Source organism: Synchiropus splendidus, chromosome 16 (assembly GCF_027744825.2).
Source record: "Synchiropus splendidus isolate RoL2022-P1 chromosome 16, RoL_Sspl_1.0, whole genome shotgun sequence".
Lineage (NCBI taxonomy): Eukaryota > Metazoa > Chordata > Actinopteri > Syngnathiformes > Callionymidae > Synchiropus > Synchiropus splendidus.
In genome coordinates, this window is record NC_071349.1 from 15,124,659 (window position 1) to 15,145,748 (window position 21,090).

A 21,090-nucleotide genomic window follows, 5' to 3' on the forward strand; every position below is an offset into this window, starting at 1 on the left:
TTCTTTTGAGTCTCTTCTGAATTGTTCTGATCATGTATGCGATCTTGTTTCGTACTTTTTTTTTCATTATCTGCCCAACAAGTTGTCGGAATACACTGCTTCGATGTGCAACTCTATCCTTCAACATGGACTACGCCACCCTTTTCCATACCATGGTCTCAAACACAGATCCATATTGAGACGTTTGGATGTTTTGGGGTTTGAAACCTTTGTTCAAGACAGAATCATGTGACAGGAACTGAATTTCACAAACACAAATCTTCAGGTCAAAGGGTTGAAATGTGTATTTCATAATTCACATCTTTGGAGAGCCTGCTTCTTCTCTGTCTTGTGTCAACAGGACTTTCAGAGGGGCAATGTTGGAGGGAGAGTCGACCTCAGTGGGTGTTGAAACTGCAGCCAGCGTGTTTCACACACTCCCGGCAGTCAGGGGCAGCCAGCAGCTAAAAAGCTTCTCCTCCCCACAAAGGGCAATTTAGCAACAAGCCTACATTCAGCCCCGGCTACCCAGAGGGGGTGTTGGCAGTCCACAATCCATCCCTGAAGACTAACAATCCTCAATCTAAAACAGACCATTAGAAAAAGAATTTGGGAGTCTATTGAGTGTGACTAAGTCGCCGCACTGGCTCTAGTGTAAGAGTGACAAGAGAGTCAGTCATGAGGACAACACTTGGCTTGGTTATTTTCTCCAGGTTCAGCACTGCTGTTTTTGAAACATTCATGGAACAATGACTCATCTGCGTGTCAGCATCTCTGAACCACCAAGAGTATTGTCAGTAACTTTGGCTCCACAAAGAGATGCAAGAGGGTCAGACTGAAGGAGGCTGTTGATGTCCCCATACTGATGACGTTGCCAAAATTTGGGTAGCCTTCATCTCCCCATTATCAACATGACAGCTGAAAAGACTGATCTTTCATGCTACACATTACGAGAGTTCAGGTCAAGACTCTGATCAAGATTACACACTTATCCTAGTCATGCAAATCTACCAGGCAACTACAGAAAAAGCAGTGCCCAACACATTCTCTCCAGGGCGTCAGATATCGACTATCGTCAAGTGGACTAGCGTGCAATGGTGACACAGGGGACAACCTCAGTTTGGTGTCAATCATTTGGGACAATCCCTTTATGGTGGACGTTTCTGCAAAGTTTGCGATCTGTTTTCTGAACCCAACAGTTGCAAGTTGGGTTTACCTCATTGACTCACTCAAATGACTCCAGTGATTCCATGTGTTGGACTCAATTCCTGCCACTAGTGAACAAACTCACAAGTAATTTACATTCAACTACTAATGATCATATATTCCAAATAAACCAAGCATGTCTCAGCGAACTCACCTCGCTTCAGTCCCAGATTTGTCACATTTGAAGGCGGCCTCTGCACCTGTGGCAGCTTGTCGGACCTTTGAACCCAGAGTGAAGGCTTCCCGGTTCAACATCTTGCTGGCCAAGTTCAGGCCGCTCAACTGTGAGACACAAATTCATCACGATTAGACTTTTATTACTTGTTCCCGATTGCCGGTGTTTTTATTGGTCGGTCTTCGAGAGTAGGATGTCAACACTTGACGTCAAGTCACTAAAGCTCCAGGCAAAGATGCTAACAAAATCTAACAAATGACAAATTGCTTTAGCTTGCTTTCCAACATTAATATTTCTGATTTTCTAATGTCTGCTGTACAGTCAGGGAGTAAATATCCCATAGTCCTGATGTACAAGGGGTTTATTGGACTTCCACAGCCAACCCTGCGTTACAGTTTTGCCACCTAAATCAGGCTTGATCAACACCACTCTGGACCAGCTACTCGAATATCTGGGAGTGAAAAGTACACAGAACACACAACAGAGTCAGTCTCTGCTCAGCTCTGGATCCAGGTGGTCTCCTCCCCCTCCGGTTATCACAACTTGACAGCCCAAACTGTTTACAACCACATCAGCACGGCGAGTCCATCAGAATCACACCTCTGTGCTGTTTTATTGACTTAACATCCCTCCGTGTAGCTCCCAGCTCCCGACACAGAGAGCTGTGAAGCTGCCAGGCCTTGTGGGACAAGAAGATCAGCCTCCATGTGCGGCGTGTTACACAACCCTTCACACTTCTACCCGCCCCGCTCGTATTTCATGTTTGATATGCCAACAAGGACCACATTTGATGCTTGAGCACAGCCTTCGCTTTAGTTGTCAGAACTCATTCTTGGGGCGCGCGCAGGCGAAACAAAAACACATATGTCACGCTATGTAATTACGTCAAGTGTATATGTGTCAAGCTGAAGCGAAGCCCAAAACCTGCAGTGTATGTAATAGCTATGTTGTCTCACGACATTAGATCATGTTTAACGTTAAGATGCGGCGACAGAATAAACTGACACTCTATAGCATGTTTCACTTTGCTTCACCCCAGTGCTCCAATCAAAATTTGCCAAATGCTTTACACACAAATGTGACCTTGGCAGAGTTCAGGTTAACTTGTACAACAGCGTTTTTGCTGTCAATACCTTCAACTGAGCTTAGTGCAGCAGCTGCGTTACAGTGGACCGGATGGTTTCCTGAGCCTCCCCCCTTCCGTCCAGGACTTCTCAAAAACCCTGTCTTTCCTCTACTTATTTGTATGTTGGCCGTTGCACAACACTACCCAGGGCGAACTGCATGACATGATGCGATTCTCACACAGATATCACATAACCTCCAATAATGGCACAAGTTGTTCTGGCTGTTCAGTGAAGCACACAAATCGGAGGCGGCCATCTCACTCACCTGCCCTTAAGAGAAGCAAGACAAACTCTTGGTATCACTAAACCCCACTCATCTGATTCTGTACAACCCAGATTTCCATCATATTGTGAGATTCTGCTGCTATAAATATTTGATAACTCACACAGCATCAGAGGTGCTAACTGGCTGGGTGGAGTACCACTTTTCAGGCTCACTCACTACATATGGTCTTGCACTGCAGCATCTGAAAGTGAGTTTATTTCCTGTCCTTAAATGAAGGTCGAACGGTGAAATTTCAAAAGGGAGCAAATGGGAAAGGTAACTAGTAATAGAGGGATTACTGGACTGCTGCAAAATAAATAAACTACGTTGTCAGTATAGATGCAAAATGGCCAACCTCCAGCTCACAGGCTATATACGCCTTTCAAAGTTATCTAAGCTGACATCAAAAATGAACATACATATTGTGGCGACACCTCCTTGCAAAATTGCTACTGACAAACAGGTGAATCTTTGGATATGCTTGGAGGTAAATGCAGCGCTTTTCAGTCTCGGTGAAGTCTTAATTTATTAGTCGTTGTAAAAGCTAAGTCCAGAGAGATGAGGCGGGAACAGGAGAGCAGATTACTCATGACTCACTGAAATGACTCACTGGTGTTCACTTTAATATGAAGGTTTTTAACATATCTCTCAGAACACATATTTTAATGTCTTAATCTCAGAACGTCTGAGCGCCAGCTGCACCACTAGTACTTGGAAAGTCTTGTCGACTATTGATGGAAATTGAATACTTTATAGCAGTTTATTCTTGTAGACTTACATCATTCCAGATGGTGAGGAAGACTACATCATTTGAAAAAAAAAATGTCTCTTCATATCATCTGTGATGTTTGTCATCTCTGAACGGCCTCCGTTAGGTGAAGCTGGCAATTAAATAGCCTTTAATCAGAACTTCATGTACTCGACGAGTCAGTGCTGTGAGCTGCTGCCATGGCTTGGATTAACTCTTGACAGGAACCTCAGCAAACACCTTACAGAGACAGAAAGATGTGCCACGGGGAAGGAAGCTATAAAAGAGCTCTCTGTGTGGTCCAGGTGCCACCGTCAGCAACTTTGATAAGAGCGGCAGGAGAGGAGGGAGGCGGCGAGGGAGAACTTCCAGGTCCTCCCCTGCACCGAGACAACACACTTTTGGGGAATTCAAGTGAAGGTGCTGATGCTGCTCAGAGCCAGTTTGCCACATTCCTTCATTTATAAGCATCAATTACCACAGAAGTGGCTGCTTGAGATCACTCCCCCTGTGGTGCATCCGATAATGAGACCTCACACAGAGCTTGATGCGGTTCGGGATGGTTGAATCAGCACCACACCAGTGCCACCATGCATGAGGCTAAATGGCAGAGCAAAGAAACACTGTGAAAATGACGGTTCAACAACGGCCCAACAGCTGAAATGACTAGTCCTTGAATCATCCGGGCCTTGAATCATCCATTCAATATATTGTCCAGAATGTAGTGACTTTTCTGGCAACATGTTTACGCCATGAATTCAGTACTGCGGTGGAAATGATTAATTCAGTTCACCCTTTGGCTTTAAGAGTCATTTGTTCAGTACTTGTTTCACTTTTCCAGCTGTACCGGCCGAAAAATGAAATCTATGTGATTCTACGGGTTCAAGAGTCATTTGTTCGTTTCATGATGAAGTCTATCTTGAGGTGGAAATAGAAATGATCACTTGAATTTTTGGTTGAAGTCACTTGAGCCTGTGATTCTTTAGCGCACCATTCTAAATCAAGAGGTTTTGGGTTCAGGAGTCATTTGTTCGCCTTCACTTACTCCGTCATGTCTGTACCATGGTGGAAATGAAACCATCATTTCAGGTCACCTCTGAAGATGTGGCAGTTAAGTCAGATGCTGAGAAGACTTCATCACTTCTATCAGGTCCAATGGTGTCAGGTTGTGCTATGGTGGATACTGAATTGACTACATACATTTCTCTAGATCTCTCTCAGTACCAATCCGGCTGTACTGGGGTGGAGACAGAAATCTTGTTACTCAAAAGCTATCTAGGCTGCGACAGCAACATTCCGAACTCCAGAGTTTCTCACTGAAGAGCGGTTGGCTCTCCGATCGAGAGAAAGCATGTTAGTTCAGAAACCGCACCATCCTCAAAAAGCACCCACCTGTTTGTCGGTCAGCTTCTGCAGAGCAGTGATGAAAGCTTGGTGGCCGGACTGGGCCTGGGCCTGCACTGGGTTCACATCCTTGATGGTGCTCGCTGAGCTTGACTTGGGCTTGCCGGTACTGCCCCACCGCACGACTGAGATCAAAGAACAATACAAGAGCTTGCAAGCTCACCTGCTTCACGGTTCTGGCGCAGTCAAACAGTTGGCATAGGTGGTTTTAGTTGAGCGAAAGCAGGGTAGATGAGGTTTTGCTTACCCTGGCCTGCTGAGGTGGGTCTGCAGAGCTTCTGGCTGTAGACGTGCCTGGCATCATTGATGGAGGTTATTGCTCCGGCATTGGACGTGGATGGAATCCACCTGAGCGTCTGGGTGGTTTGTCCTGCACACACTTTGTTTGAAGTCGGTACCGCCGTGTACGCCGCCTTCGCAGGTGGCTGGCTCGCCGAGTAAGCCGGGAGGTGGGTCTGATTTTCAGAATGGCAGAACTGAGATTTGGCGAGAGACTGGGCGTAGGATGGGGGCTGGGGGTGAGGGTGAGGGCGTGCCGCTTGGAACGATGAGTGCTGAGTCGGGGTATAGGTAAAACCCAGATGGGTTTTGATGTGTCTGACGGCGGCGTGCTGCTGGTCAGACAACAGACGCATATGACTCTCTGTGGCCTTTGAGTCCCGGTCGGCTTTGCCCGGAGACAGTGAGGACTCTGAAGTGCTGGACTCCTCGGAAGCTGTTGAAATGAAGACAGACGGTCGCGCTTCTTTATCATGTGTCATTAGGCACACAACGATCACTGACCCTGCCTCACCCAGGATGAGTCAACCCCAAATCCAAACATCTAAATTCCTGTTTACAGCACTCAGATGATAAAATATTGAACATGAACCAGAGCCGGACCAAGAACCACAGGAATGGAACTCACTTCTGGATTTCTCACTGAGCTCCTGCCCGGAGGAAGCCTCTTTTTTAGTACTCCTGACTCTCGTACCTAAAAAGACGGTGGCCGATTTATTTTTCTGCGTGTAGAATGTGAGCACTTCCTCCAGGTCACTTTCACTGTTGTAAAAGAAAATGACAGAGAAGACATACGTCTTTTGAAGTGAGATCATTCCAGATGCACTGTATTTCTGACGGCAACTGTAACAACTCTGCGAGGGGACCAACCTCGCCACAGAGATGTACTCCTCAAACACACTGGCGTTCACACAGCTCAGCTTGCAGTTGCTCTCTGGCTTTTCCTCCATGTGTGCCGTTTCCTTGAAGGGCAAGACAAAAAGTAACAAGATGGCAGCAGAAAAAAAATAGTTTGTGAGTGCAACATAGCCAGACTGAAGCACCTCATTGTAGCGGTGGATGAACTCCCCAAGCTGCTGGGACAGGATGCGTCTGCGGTCTTGCAGAGGCAGCTGGTGATGGGGCAGGACAACCTTCATGTCCTGCTGAAGATTGCTTGCTGCTCTTCTTAAGAACCTCATCACCAATTCCTGCACCAACAAACACAACTCAAGCACTTCAATTTACATCCAATGGACATCAGCCAGTGTGTCACTGCATTGACTTGACAGCTGCAAATCTGTGATAGTCAACAACTATGGAGAAATTCTTGAAGTTCTGGGATGAAGCAGCTTTGAAAATAAATGAGAACGTTTTATAGCGATACTTTCATTTACACTTCCCTTATATCTTCTTTGGAGTTTAAATAAAAATTATAATTTTTATTTTAGTATATTTAGACATGGTTTTATTATATATATTTTATTCAGAATTGTATTCAGTCTGTCAAATTTTCTCAACAGTTTCCATCAAGTGTATTCTTTCTGAAGTAAACTTGATGAATATGACTGGTTCTGCTGCTGGTTGGACTTTTCGATGACAAATAAATATCTTATCTTTGCAATGATCACAAGGTTTTGGTTTGTTTACATGTAAGTAGATTAAATATGGTTGTTGATAAATGAATTCAAGAGTAATGAATCAGTTCTATGACTTGAATGGGGCTCATTTGTTCTGGGGAAGGTGGGCCCCGAGATCAAAAAGGTTAACAAGCCCTTATCTAGAGGGCATCCGGAGACTCTATGAGTGAGCGCTCTGGCTCGAAAAGGGAACCGGCTCTCAGAGCATCGCTGAATCGCACACAGCTGAGTGAGTGCCAGTGACTGCTATTGCATCAGAGAAAAGGCTCATCAGACTCACCAAATCCTTCACCCAGAGAGTCCCTGCTACTGGTGTATCAACTGTAACCAAATAAGACTTTTGAAATGTCTGTCAAAGTGAGCTGCTGAAATGGAAAGCGGTTGAGAATAGCATCCACTGAGCTCGCTCCTGATGCAGCAGCTTTCAAGAGAAAAGTGGGCACTTATTGAGTCACGGGATCCCAGGGCCAGGGTCCCATTATGGCTGCAAGACATGTCAGCATTCCGATTGCGCTGAAGAAGACTCCGAACAGTCGTCTCAGTTTGGTCGTAAAACATTTTTGCGGTTTCAAACAGTAGAAAACAACTCAATATTGTCAAACGCTGGGATCTGTCAGGGGCCCCACAGATCAGCATAGCTTCAAATTGATTTTCCGAGGAGGTTTGAGTTGCCTAATGATGATGAACGCTATTCCATCGCCCCAGAGAGACTTTCCAATCAGGCCGGCTTCTCCCGCCATCACGTTTTCCTTCTCCTGCGGCCACGGATGCCTCGAACACGAGTCAAAGCGGCCAGATGAGTAACAGAGTAATAATAAGGGGAAATCTGGCGCGTCACATGCACACAATGGAAACAACGCTCCGGGGAATTGAGCCCCTATTCATTTATTACTATAAAATTTCTGCAAAAGAATAGATGTTTGTACCATTTGGTCATTGTCCTTCTCCGGCCAAGCCGAGGCTGAGTTGGCTCTGCTCTCGGCCAGCAGTCTGAGCTGGACCCGCTGCAGGTACGAGGAGAAGGCCACCCGAGCCTGGACCTTACTGGAGGAGATAGACAGGAAGTGATGTCAAAGTCTGCAGCAAAACATCAAATTATTTGTTTTTCTCTCATCTGTTTCACACACGGACAAGTTCTCGTATGATGTAAACAATTTTGTATGTTTAACTAAGACTTTTAAAATATGAATAATCACATATTTCCGCCAAACATTTTGTTTCACAAACAAAAATGAGGAATTAAAAAATGGAGTGCTTTTTCATCAAAACACTTGAACACTTGTTTTGTTAATGAAAAAAGTTGCATAAATGTTTGTTATTTCTACCTTGACTACTAGTATGAATAAAAGTATAACATCACATATATACTACTATGAATATAAATATAATTTTTTACAAAATAAAAAAAAATAATAATAAAGCCATATCATTCTGTCATCAGAATTTCGGATCATGTAGGCTGCTTCACAGGTTAAAAGGTTAGGTTAGAAACTGCGGAACACGACCCTAGGGTGCAGAAAGTACCCTCTAAAACACAAAACAAATGACTCCACTCGTCATAACGCTGATGAATCAGGAGGTAATGACACTTCAGAAGCTTTACACAACAGGAGTGAAAGACGGATCATAAAAGTAATTGCACTGTTTTCCTTGTGTGCAAAGGTATAATCAGCGGCAGGTATTACATAAAGCTAATAGCTGTGGAAACACGGCGTCCCATCCTGCTCAGGTATTAAAATGATCGACTGTCTTCGTGGGCCGATGGGAAGGGAGAAATGCAGGTATGGAAGACAAACAATGGCTCAGTGTGCTGTGATTTACCAGCACGCGGCACAGTCCTGGCAGGCACGCAGGAATTTCTACAAACTCAGACTTGTTATTGTAATTTCTCTTCAAATGAAAATTTCAAGGGCATTTGACAGAAGAATGTTGCAGCCGAGTGGCTTCAGAGGAGGTCATTTTTATGGAGTTGGAGGTCATGATTTGACTCAGTGAATAATGGTTTTATTAGCGTTAGATCAACGATCAACACTAGGCCAGAACTGACCTCATATCCCAGCCCTGCTGCAGGATGCCCAGCAGGTCCACTTTGGGTCTGGACTTGAAGTTGTGGCAGCGACCCAGCGGTCCAGCTGCTTGTTTTCCCTGCTCAGCTACGTAAGCCGGCTGTGGATCGCACTTGAGAACTCGGCTACCCTCCTCTGTTTCCTCTTCCGCCCTCTCAGGCGGGGAGGTCTTGGAGTCCTTCCCTGAGAGACAGGACGAGAGGTCAAGCAGGCTACTGTGATTTGAGAAAGGACCATGGATGGAGCATGTTCCTCTTCATTTCAATATATTGTTAAGCCTTTAGAAGCCCATTCCTATCCCAGAAGTGAAGTAGCCCTACCTGATGTCTTCTTCCTGAGATGTTGCTGCCTTCTCTTGCGAGTCTCCAGTGTCAGCAGCTTCCTCTCATACTGGACAGTGTGTTGTGTGTTGTCACTATTCAAGTGTCCATTCATGCTCCTATTACAGAGGACATGCAAGTCATACAAATTCAGTTGCATGCTGAGTGTCCATAGTGCCACATGCCCACAATTCGGTGGTGAAGAAATGAGTCAAATGATAAACATCAGCTCCCTGTCAATCATCGCCTCATAACTGCTGCTGTGAGTGATCTTTCCCACACGGGGAGGATGTCCAGTGTTCTCAGACAAGTCGCAACATTTTCCAGCAGGTATACACCTCCTATTCAAACTCTAATCTCTTATTAGTATTAACCTCTCCAGCTTAAACAGATTGAAGAGTTGATGTGTGACAGTGTTTCCACCGCGGGCCCCGCACCCATGTCTCTCAGACAATGGGCTCGGCGGAAAAGGTGACTGGCATGCATCTAGTCAGACGCTCCTCTCACCTCTGCGGTGCGGGAGACTAAACAAACGGCACCTTCGAAGTCGCCACCGCTGAGATTTATGCTGTCGAGCTGCGACCGCAGTGGAAAAGCTTACCGTCCGTGGAAAAGCCTGTTGGCCAGCATGTAGTTCAGCGACGTCTTGAACTCCAGATATCCACTGGGAAGAAGATAACCATGAGAGTGGGCAAGGGCTGGTCTCTGAGGACTGTTGTACCTGTAGAGGTGCCAGGTTTCTGCTGTTGGGAAAATCCGGATGAAGCCTCCACGTCTCTCGTACTCTTCCTTCACCCTCCGCAGGACCTTAATCTGGAGACGACGGGAAGCAGGAAGTGCATTCTTATAACTAATTAATTCTTATAAGTATTTTAAATCATCTTCATGAATGTGGGTCAAAGAAGGGTAATAGAAGTGTGTCCACAGTGAAAGGCTTGTTGCCAAACCTAAATACATCCGACGGTCAACACTTCCGACTGATACTGATGTGAATTTCTTGCATTATTACAGTATATATATAAAATATGTGGTAGCATAATGAGAAAAGGAAAGGAAATCATTCAGCAAAGAGGTAACCTTAATAAACCATGTGATGCATTCAAGACTCAGTAATGAAACAGTCAGTACCTCCTCAGCAGTCAGGGTCAGTGTACTGTCTCCTTGACCTTGTCTGACCACAAACTTGTCTTTCAGGCTTTCGGTTTCCCAGTTACTAGAGCTGGAACTCCTCTGCTGCAGAAAGCAATACGGATCAGTCAAGGCCAAGAGGCTGTAGGCATTCAGTTATAGCTGATCAATCATTTCTGTGTCCTGGGTCTGACCCAGGGCCTCCTCCCTGTCAAAGAAAGTGGTGTCCAGGAGAGATCCAGACTGTGCAAGATCGATTACTGGGTCTACTTCGAGTCTCTCTTGGATAAATGGTATTCAGCGGTAAATAAGTTGCTTTTTTGCTCAGCTCTCACTTCAACAGGAAGCCTCTGCACCAGTCCACCTATCCCTCACTCATGAACAAGACCCCAAGACACTTGACCTGGTCTCCAACCTGGACCTCCACCCTTCCCTCGAGAACCATGGTCTCTGACTTCCTCTCCCAAATGGAATGGAATGATCAACGGAAACTCCCCCTCACCCTTTGTCTTAGTCATTTATGTACGGCAGTTTTCAGAAAGTCGCCATCTTGGTTGTGCCAACATGACTCCATTGTGATTGACAGCTCTGGCGTGCGGTTTGGAAGCGACACCAGTCACTGGGGCACAACCTCGCAGCAGTGCATGGAGCATTCGCTGAGGGATTACGTGCAATTTGTCTGCTGCGGTCGCGGTGATCTAAAGTTATCCAAAGAGTGACAAGGCTTAAGCCCAGTCATCGGGGGAGGACGTGACCGTCTCTGAATTTCCAAGTGGTGCACTGCAGAGTCTGAGGGAGGAACAGGGGCCACTGCACTAAAGTAATGAAAAAGAAATCCATTAAGACATTAGAAATCGATACGAGCAGCCTGTCTGTCACCATGACAAATGGTGGAGCCACATAATCGAATAAACCATGGCGAGCAAGCAGTTTTTTTAGCAGTGACATAAAGCGCATGGAGGGGCAGAACAAACCCAGACGAAGTGGATGAGGGAGACGCAAAACTTACCAGGCGACTGTTTGTGGAGGATGACGGTGCAGAAAAAGGTTTCTAGGAGCAACAGATGAGGGAAGTGAGTTGGGAATGAAACGGAAGACACAACAATCATGACAAGACAGTAGCAAGAAATAGATGGACAATGTAAAGGAAGCTAAATCTTCCATCAGGGGGTTGCCACAACAAGTCCTCAATCACGACATCCATGAACCTCAACGGTGATCTTCCCCAGTATCTACTGCCTGCACATTAACAGCTATTAAAGTGCCAGATGGAAAGATGACAAGGAGTGAAAATGGGACCAGGGGTGACTCGACTGTTGAAGCCTTTGGGCCAGGTCATGATATTTAGAGCAAGAGGGTGGTGGCCAGGCCAAGGCTACTGTCACAGTGCACAAGTGTGTATCTGGTGGGGCACAGTGCTTTGTGTGAGTCCCGAACGCCAAGCTTTTCAAAGATGTAGTACAGTACCTGTCCTCGCTGCTGTTTGGGGTCCGGGGCCCCTCGGTCGGAGCGGGCCTGTCTTGACGACGGGTCCTGACACACAAGACCTGACAACCCACATGACATCATAAATGAGTTCCACATATCACTGAGGCAACAGACTAGGAACATCATGAGGGAACTATGTCATCAGGACTTGGTTACTCAATTACAGGAGGGGTCGTAGATGTGCGCTCCTCCCTCGGAGATGTTGCATCTCTTTGATAAAGGAGGAGCGGGGCTGCGTCTTATTAGATTTGCCCAATGAGGACGTCCCACCCTGCTAGCAGATGAGCACCACAAGGTCCCTCAACCCCAGAGAGCCCAACCCAAGTCCTCGTTGACGATCTGCAGGTGGATGTATTGACAGGTCTTAGCTGGAGGTTATTTCCGAACGGCAATTATTACAAACACACGACCGGAGTCGACAGGACCAAGATTCTGTCAGTGTTTACAGCTCTGGGATCTAATCCAAGCGTGATCAGTTCGGTATTTAACATAGCATACCACCGCCGAACATTGCGGGCAGAACTTTATTTTCTTTAAGACATTGATGCACAGTATCATTCTCCCTTCAGACCACTTCTGTGTCAGTCATTTCATCTCATTTGTTCTTTGTTACTAAAAAAATGACTGATCAGTGCCAGTGTTTTTCCTCATGTCAAGTATTATTTTTCCTCAATTTAACTAGATTGGACTATATTTTCTGTATTTTTAACTATTTTCTATATTTTTTGGGGCATTTTTTTTGAAAATGTAATTTCTTAGTAATTTTCTATATAGTTTAAAATACAATTCTCAATTTATTTGTAATGATAATTACAAGTTTACTTTTAGGGGCATGTTTTCAAAATGGATTTGCTCTTATGAAATGCACAAAAACACCTTGTTTTTGTTGGTTTTTTTGTACTGTTAATGGTTACACAAAAATGTTTTCAGAACTTTAAGATGCAATTGTGTAACAAACTTTTTTTAAATGATTAAATAAACTCACAATAGTCTTTGTGACTCAATTTAGTTATAATCATACATAATAATAATAATCTAATATAATATACAATAATAATAGTTTACTCTCTGCTGGGCTCACGTGGGACTGCTGAAATCAAACCTGCAACCATCTAGCCGTGAAGCTTCGGGTTTTCTCTCTCCATCACTACATGCCTTGGCTGCTGCTGTGGAGTTTCCACATCACCGTACGTATTTGGTGGAGCATTGTCTCCCAGCAAACTCCTGTACGATTAAATATGGCTAAAAAAGCAGTCTTTCTGGTTTCGGAACATTTTCCTCCAGCTTTTCCACCTATTTCCATTGAGTCCAGTGGATCACACTTGTATCCTGCACGTGCCGTCGTCTGTCCAACTCACCAACATGGAAAGTGAAAAACCTCATTTCAACACTGAAGCATGCGTTCATATCTGTTATTCATCTGAAACTCCTCGCCCAGACCTCACTTGATTCATCATTCTGAACAGGACTCCACTGTTTAAATATACATCTGCTTTAATTCAGCTCATGTCGTGTGACCAGAAAAAGCCAAAACTAATGTTCTTCACACACATGTATCGCTGACAAGCCTCTCCTTTCCATCAACTCTGAGACACAATGTGACCGGCGAGTTCAAAGTGTCAAGTGTTTGTGAGACAATGTTTTCCTACATTCCAGCAGCCAGAAATAGCCATGTGGCTTCATAATAGAAGTTGCGGCGCTGAGCAAACAAACCACAACAGTAATTTATTAACACGACATGAAGGCTGAAGTGACAACAAGGGTCTGGGCTTGCTCAGCTTCTTATCACAGAAATGAAACCTGGTTGGATGGATGGATAGACAGATGGATAAATGAATGAGGGAAGGGATGGATCGGTGAATAAATGGACAGATTTATGGAGGAATGAATGAACAGATGGATGATGGATGGACGAATGAATGGATGGATGATGACAAAATGGGAGGATGGATGAAAAGATGGCTGAATGATGGACGGAAAGACAGACGAATGGATGGATGGATGGAAGCATGAAAGGATGGATAGAAGCATAGATGGACGAATAAATAAACAGTTGGATAGATGGATGAATAAATGGATGGAAAGACAAATAAACAGATACTCACCCACAAGCGAGAGCATGTCAGCGATCATGCTGGCCTTGATCTTCAGGTCCAGAGGAGCGTCGCTGTGTTGCAAGAGAGTTTACACATCAGCACATGAGCCCTGCTGCGTTAGTTTGTTGTGACATCTGAGCTGCAAAACTGAGCGGACGACTCGTGCACAAGCACAAATGTTTACCGCGCTGCCACTCACCAGGCCAACGATGGGGAGAGGTTTACTTCCAACAACCAGGGCTTGAGGCTGGAGTCGATCAGCACATCGAAGCCGTACAGCTCTGAGAGGGAACAACAGAAAATGTCAGTTGAAAGATGTCATTGTAAGTGAGTTTCGAGCGCAGCAGAGGCCTTCCCGGCGTGGTCGCCTCGTCATGTGGCACTTGGCATGCCGGCCTTTCTGCTACTGATTACACACATACGCAACCACTCACACCAGAGGCTGGTACTGATGGGCCCACTTATTACATTAGCGAGGAGTAAACAGTTCACGTTTCACAAGCCGCCCACTTCAAAGACAAACCGGGGTTTGTATAAACAGCCAGTGACACTCAGATGAGGGTGATTTCATCTCCATGATGTCACCCAGAGACGCTCACAGACTGCCAACTGAAAGAACTGCGAACCAGCGGAGCAGTGACAATGTCATTTCAACGTCTTAACCTTCTCTTGATTTCAACTTCTTTAAAGTTCCACTTTCTAAGGTTTTACATTGCATTTTTTTTAGCTTTTCAGGATGACTTCTGGACTATCATGAGGGCTACAGGGAGGAGGCTCCGGGGCATAGCCACGACACCTGACTTGACGCCTACTCTAAAGGTCATTTATTGGAAATCCCTTGCACTATACCCCCAAATCTCCAAACAGCTCCACTGTGGTCTCCACATTGGGAACATCACCCGATCATAAAGTTACAAGTGAGTCAATAAAAACATGGACTCACGCTATGAAGCCGCTCGTGACAGCTAATCTTCGTGCTATATATCAAATTGGCGCTACAGCTGAAATAGCTTTGCACTGAGTGACACAACAGCAACCACAAAACAGACCCTGTTTAAAAGCCCAATTTTCCCCGTCGTTCCACTGACTGATATATAGTCCGCTGCGACAGTGCAGGCCAAACGAAGGGCCTCACACAGTCCTGGGGAGTGTCACACTGAGCCAGAAACCTCAGCAGCAGCGTGCAGGGAAACCACAGCATTTAACAGGGCAAAGCCGCTGTAGTGCCAGAGAAAAAACTCCTAATGGCACTTCAAAAGGGAGGTCTGTGTTGGCTGTGGGGGCTGGAGGGGGGTTCAAAGCCGTCGTTACCGGGAGTGTTTGTTCTAGCTTCTAAGGTCAATGCCAGTGTTGTACATACAAAAGCCAGCACGACAGCGAGTGATGACTCGATAACTGCGCCTGGATTTCAGAATCCTGGCCTATTGTAGTCGGCAGGGTGTGTAGCCGGCGCTTTATGTTCTCCACTTAAAGTTTTTTTTGCATGAAACAGTAGATGAAAACAATGTAGAGCTATAAAGCCGAGCGTGACCTTTTCATCTCGAGACTGTAACGTCACACTGATCTGGAATGACTTCATATTCCAGCAGTTCAAGAGTGGCATCTTTAACGTTTATTCCAAGTATCATGGTTGGTTCCACCAGCGATGACAAATCGACAACAAAGATCATACGGCTCTTTTGATGGTTTTATGAGATGAGTCGTCATAAGACAGTCCACCACCTTGATTATGAGGTATCATATACGGAAACATGCCAAACAGACCAGCCAATCAAAAACAAGTTTCAGTATTGCCACCACCTCAAGTTTTGCGGTAAGTGTCCCGTACTGGATAGAGATCAAAGGTTGGCTCAATCTCAATGATACAAGTGGTTACTTTTCTCCCACACAGCTGGCATGGGCAGCTGGGAGGAGACCAAATGGTCGACCCAGGATCAGGTGGAAGTGGATTATACTGTATATCCCCCAGTCAGTCAGAGCTGGTGGATGTTGCACAGGAGAAGGGCATTTGCTTCGACTTTTTGAGGCTGCTGCCCCCGCGACCTGGCAAAAGCAGTTGAGGATGGATGGATGGATGGTTGGATCAACCAGGACTATTCTTAAGCGGCAACAATGTGCCATTGCCAAGACAGGCAATATTCTGCTTCTTCTTTCTATTCTTTTACTTGGAGGACGGAATGAAATGTCCTTTATGCATCCAAGAACACGCATAGTGTCTGTCGAGACTGTTCAGTGGCACCACAACAACAAAGGAAAATGAGGAGGTGTTGTGCCGCGTCGCGAGCCCCCGACAGGCAGACTCCATGCGCCGAGCATTTTCCCCCAATTAACAGCAGACGCCGCCGCTGCCCCACGAACCCGCCGCGCCGTTCGCTTGCTCGGAGACAAGTTTGTTCTGTGGCTCAACCACCGCCTGGGCCAAGAACCCACAACAAGCATAGGAGACGGGCAGACGAGAGGCAGCGAACATCACACCCATTAAACAGGGAGGGGGAGAAGAATGTGACATAGAAGACGGGGGGGAGGTGAAGAGTGTTTTTTATTATTGGATGAGCTCTGTTGGAAACTTTACCACAAGAGACAACAATCACTCCGCCCCGGCCCGCAACAACAACAACTTGAAGTATTTTTTTCCCTGCTCAAGTGCGTATTCTTCACAGGCGATGACAAATTACTCCATCTATCATTATTATCGCATTAGGAGGCGCCATAGAACGAAATACGACAGTCGCCTTGGTTTGGTTTCTCATAGAGGTGGTGGAACATAGAGATGAACAACCTTATTACAGCTCTTTTTCTTGATTCACTTTCAAAGAACCAGATCAGAGAAGCCACAGTTAATGATGTAACCACTTGTTCTGTGGGGTACAGCTAATAATATAACAGCAAGTGGATGCTCAAATGAAACTTCAATGGAGTCTGAATTCCTGCTGGTGTGCTGAACTGCAAATGAGTTTGTTATTGTCACTATCCTTGTACAAATGGGTGATGAGGTTGAGACATTTATAAACAACACAATGGCTCTTAAGAGACAGCACTGTCTTCCTTATTGGCAACTTTTACTATTTCTTCTGCAGCAGTAATTCATTTGTGACTAGACTGGTATTATTTTTAGTCTAAAGAATCATCTATCATCTAGTGAAATGGCAACACATCCTCACTCCCATGGCGTCATATATTGACTTTGGGAAAGTGGACTTTTGCGTCCTATACTGACGCCGAAGGCAGCCATCGGTGTTGCATGTTGATGCATTAGGTTTTCAATTGAACGTGTTATGCCTTCCGCGGTACATTGTGATGCCGGGGGCAGTGTGGCACGTAAAAGAAAAATGGAGGTTGGGGGTTAGGTAAACCACGGCATGGCACTCCAGTCATTCTTCAGATATAGACATGTTTATTGTTATTAAAAGCCCCTCAAGCGGACGTCAATTTCAGTTCCGGTGACTAGAAAGGAAGAGAGCCACATATGGGGCCATAAAATTCAACTGACATCCAATACAAGTCGGTTAAGACAGCCTTTGAACATCTCCCCTGTGCACCCTCTACATGGGTAACAAAACATTTAGCACTCCATTAAAACGCAGAAGGCTGCCTTTGGTGTCAGTATAGGACGCAGAAGTCCACTTTCCTAACGTCAATATAACACACCATGGCAGTGAGCATGGGTTGCCTATGCTATGTCAAGGACATGGACCGTGACTGCACGTACTTCTTGCTACATCATGGTATCTTGGGAATTTCTCATCTTATTCACATAGAAGGAGCTGTTTCAGGGTCAGTCCTGACACACTATTTCTTTCATACGTGAGCGCATCCAGACGTCACTGAGGTCAACTTCCACAACTGTAAACAACGGCATGTGACTTTAGTCAGAATAACTTTATAAAACCAAAAGCAGCATAGAAGTTAAGGATGCGATAACAATGTCACGCTTCATTAAAAGAATCTCACTGGACTGCTGTAGTCTCCGTCACGTGGCCATCATGCTGCATAAAAGGGGAGAGCCATTCACAGACAGGGATCCAACCACACTCAGCACTTAATGAGGGATGTTCAGTGGAACACAGGACCAGTAAGTGGAATGTTTTGTGTGTAATAAAATAGGCCTTTTGGCTTGGCTAATCAGATCTCAGTCAAAACATCTCGTAATCAGCATCCCTCAGCAAAAAAAAGGCCGTCCATTAATCACACGGCAGCGGTGAGGAGCTGCATGGGTGGCATGCTCTCCCCTCACACACACACTCACACACACTGACACTCAACAAAAACCTTCTGTTTTTATTCCTCCCCACATGAAACATTACAGCGCCATGAAAAGATGTTGCTGCGCAGCGCCAATTCAGATATGCAGAGCAAGTCAAGCGAAGGAACGAGGTCCAATTTGAAAACGATAAACGTAGTACTAAATCCATTAAAGTGGTCAAGAACAATTAAGATTCAAAAGTGCTTTACAGTCGTGGCCGGCACGTTTCCAGACAGGCAGGAGAGTTTTAACGCTCAGAACAATAGACGCTTTTATTCGCTTCCTTGACACGTGAATGAGTTGGTTTCTTATGTGCTGATTGTTTTACCTGCTGTTAGAATGTAGCAACCTCTAGCCATTAATCTTGACGCACCACACCCTTCAAATCTTACATAAAACCAACTCCACACACACACATACTTGACATGATATGGCAGGAGACTTTCCCCTATATGGTACAACTAAGCACTTACAAGTTGGCTGCTGACAATTCACCCAGTTGCCGGTCAACTGGTCGGCATCACACTGAATTTCATGAGTCAGTATCGCTACAGCGTAAGCAGCTTGACACCTCAGCAGTGTAACATCTCGCTGCTGCTTCCCAACTATAGCTTCAATTTTGCCAGCCAGTTGAAAGCCAAGTGCCACAGGGTTTGCTCATGTTTACAAGTGTGCCAGGTGTTGTGACTCTCTTATCGGTTTTGACAGGAAGGCCACATCTCTCTGGACCTAGACAGAGCTCTTCCACACAGGTCCCTACATGTTGTCAAACTCCACCGTACACACATTCGCTGCAAGTTTGCGTGCAACATGATCGCGCTGTGGGATCCACTCGCCGAAGACGAGGGTGGCCCACTGGAACCGTCAGTGTCTGTCTTCAGAAACCTAATCCGGCAGACGGATGATAAATGCCGTAATTATTGGGCTGGAGGGGATCTGAAGACAACAAAATTACTCTCCAATTCAATGGTAACTCCGCTCTGCAGAAGGAGCAGGGTGTGATAGTGGCCGACCACGAGGTATTGTGTATCTGTGAAAACAAGGTGTAAAGCCTAATTGCTCGAGTGAGATCAAATTTGGGGGTATAACTGTGTCTGTAAAGGGCCAAATAACTAATTTTCAAATACTTCAAATGCCACATGATGTTACATTCCTTTGTACGGTTCACATCGTCGCCAGAGGCACAGAGGCTTTTGTGGCCAAATGGTGACAGTCTGCCGTATTAAATCTAAAGTAACCTGAGAAGACAGGAGAGAACTCTGGCAGTCTAACAATACATACACAACTTCTGAACATCATCATCGATTGATGTAAGCAAGGCTATAACAGAGACCCTGAGACGTTCAATAGTGATAGAGCTTGATGCCAAGTTGAGAACAAATAATGACAAGATGAGCAAATTAGAAATGGCATCAGCAAGTGACAAACAAGTAGTGTCCAGACAAAGGTAGAGACGTTCGAAAGACCCAGGCTAAGGTGTCAAGACAAAGACCAATAGCGATGGAAACTAAAAAATGGTAAGACCGGGACAAGGCAAGGACCTTAGAATAGCTCTAGAGGGAGAGACCAAGGCTTAGAGATTGACACCAAGTAAAGACCTCTTGAGGGAGAGACCAGGACCATTTAGGTTGGGGCCAATGTGAGTCACGGTCAAGACTTGGACCGCCATCAGATCCACGATCAACACCATTTACATGACTTAGTTCCACGTTTCACTTTGTCATCCCCTAAACTAAACATACGGCATGTGTTTCACCTATTATACATTGTTGATGGTTGTGAAGTCTGTTTAACTCAGTGGAGTGAAATTCAAGTTTTAAAGCAACATTTGAAATTATACAACAATTTACATTGATATTCTATTCTATTTTTGCTTACTATTACTATTAACATCCAACATTACTGAGCAACACTTCGATGATAGCAAACCGCTACATAATACAAGGAGTGAATGTGAGTTGGTGAGATGTTGTAGTTTACTGTGTTGTGCAGAGGGCAGTCGCTCTAAGCTACGACTTTCAGGATGTGGAGACACGAGCATCATCATAGGTATCCGTGGTTCCTCCACAGTGTCTCTCTCGTAACCACTGATCCACTATTTGAGGCCCTAATGACCAAATGTCAATAAATGGTTGACTAGATAATAATGGCTTTGCAGAAACCACTTTTCATTCATAGTCCATTCAGAGCTGCCGTGGGGCAGAGTGAGGGAAGCGCGGCTGACTATGTGAGCCAAAGAGCAGGCTCGAGACTGCCAACCCTCTGATTACTGGACGACTCCCTTCACCACCTGAGCCACTAACATCGAGGCTACATGATGGACTAATCTGTGTAAGATGAGTCCTCTTCAGCTCCAGCTGTCAAAGGTAAGCAGAAAAACAGGGAATAACTGATACTGTAGGCGTTATCTCGACACGTGAGGGGCCACATTTCCATGTAAATACCTTCCTGGTCACAGATCTTGCAGCTGTTTAAGAAACACACATCCAATCTCTGACAGATAACATCTTCATGCAGGCAATTCTGCTGGTGCGGCCGCTACACACAAGCGCTATTGTGTCTACAGATGCCTGTCACTACTTCCAATCAATCTACATCCCGAGAGTCGAGTGAAAACTTAGAGGGGAAAAGTTAAAAGTTCACCTCATGACGTTCTTGTTCAGCAGTTATACCCGAACTCTTCGTCACTAACCCGCAGTGGAAGTTATCAATTGAGAACAAATACTAAGAAGCGCTTGAGAGGCCACAACAACAACAGGAAGCGGTCCAGACAAATCACTGTGACAGTGGTGGTCGGCTCCAGATGTGAATAATTTCGGCGAGTTATATTAATTGTGCATGATTATCTCTCCTGAGGCCCCTGGTTGTTGCAGCGACAGAGTCTGCAGTCCGACGGCTGAGATAAGACCATCAGGAAATATAACGCATGTTGCATGTTACTAAAGAC

General features: G+C 45.4%; 1 protein-coding gene across 3 annotated transcripts in view; it reads right to left on the reverse strand.

Moving 5' to 3' along the window:
- ttll5 (tubulin tyrosine ligase-like family, member 5) overlaps positions 1-21,090 on the reverse strand; it is a 49,585-nt gene that overhangs the window by 21,508 nt on the left and 6,987 nt on the right. For all 3 annotated transcript variants that reach the window (XR_008412696.1, XR_008412695.1, XM_053845797.1), the window contains 16 exons: positions 14,100-14,181; positions 13,910-13,971; positions 11,784-11,863; positions 11,326-11,367; positions 10,317-10,421; positions 9,910-10,001; positions 9,790-9,852; positions 9,189-9,307; positions 8,850-9,051; positions 7,729-7,846; positions 6,227-6,373; positions 6,054-6,145; positions 5,812-5,945; positions 5,152-5,619; positions 4,893-5,029; positions 1,340-1,467 (listed from right to left, as the gene is read on the reverse strand). Coding sequence is in view for 1 of the 3 variants with exons in the window: in XM_053845797.1 (XP_053701772.1) it covers positions 1,340-1,467; positions 4,893-5,029; positions 5,152-5,619; positions 5,812-5,945; positions 6,054-6,145; positions 6,227-6,373; positions 7,729-7,846; positions 8,850-9,051; positions 9,189-9,307; positions 9,790-9,852; positions 9,910-10,001; positions 10,317-10,421; positions 11,326-11,367; positions 11,784-11,863; positions 13,910-13,971; positions 14,100-14,181 (2,071 nt within the window). In the remaining 2 variants the exon portion in view is untranslated. The remainder of the gene's footprint in view (positions 1-1,339; positions 1,468-4,892; positions 5,030-5,151; positions 5,620-5,811; positions 5,946-6,053; positions 6,146-6,226; positions 6,374-7,728; positions 7,847-8,849; positions 9,052-9,188; positions 9,308-9,789; positions 9,853-9,909; positions 10,002-10,316; positions 10,422-11,325; positions 11,368-11,783; positions 11,864-13,909; positions 13,972-14,099; positions 14,182-21,090) is intronic.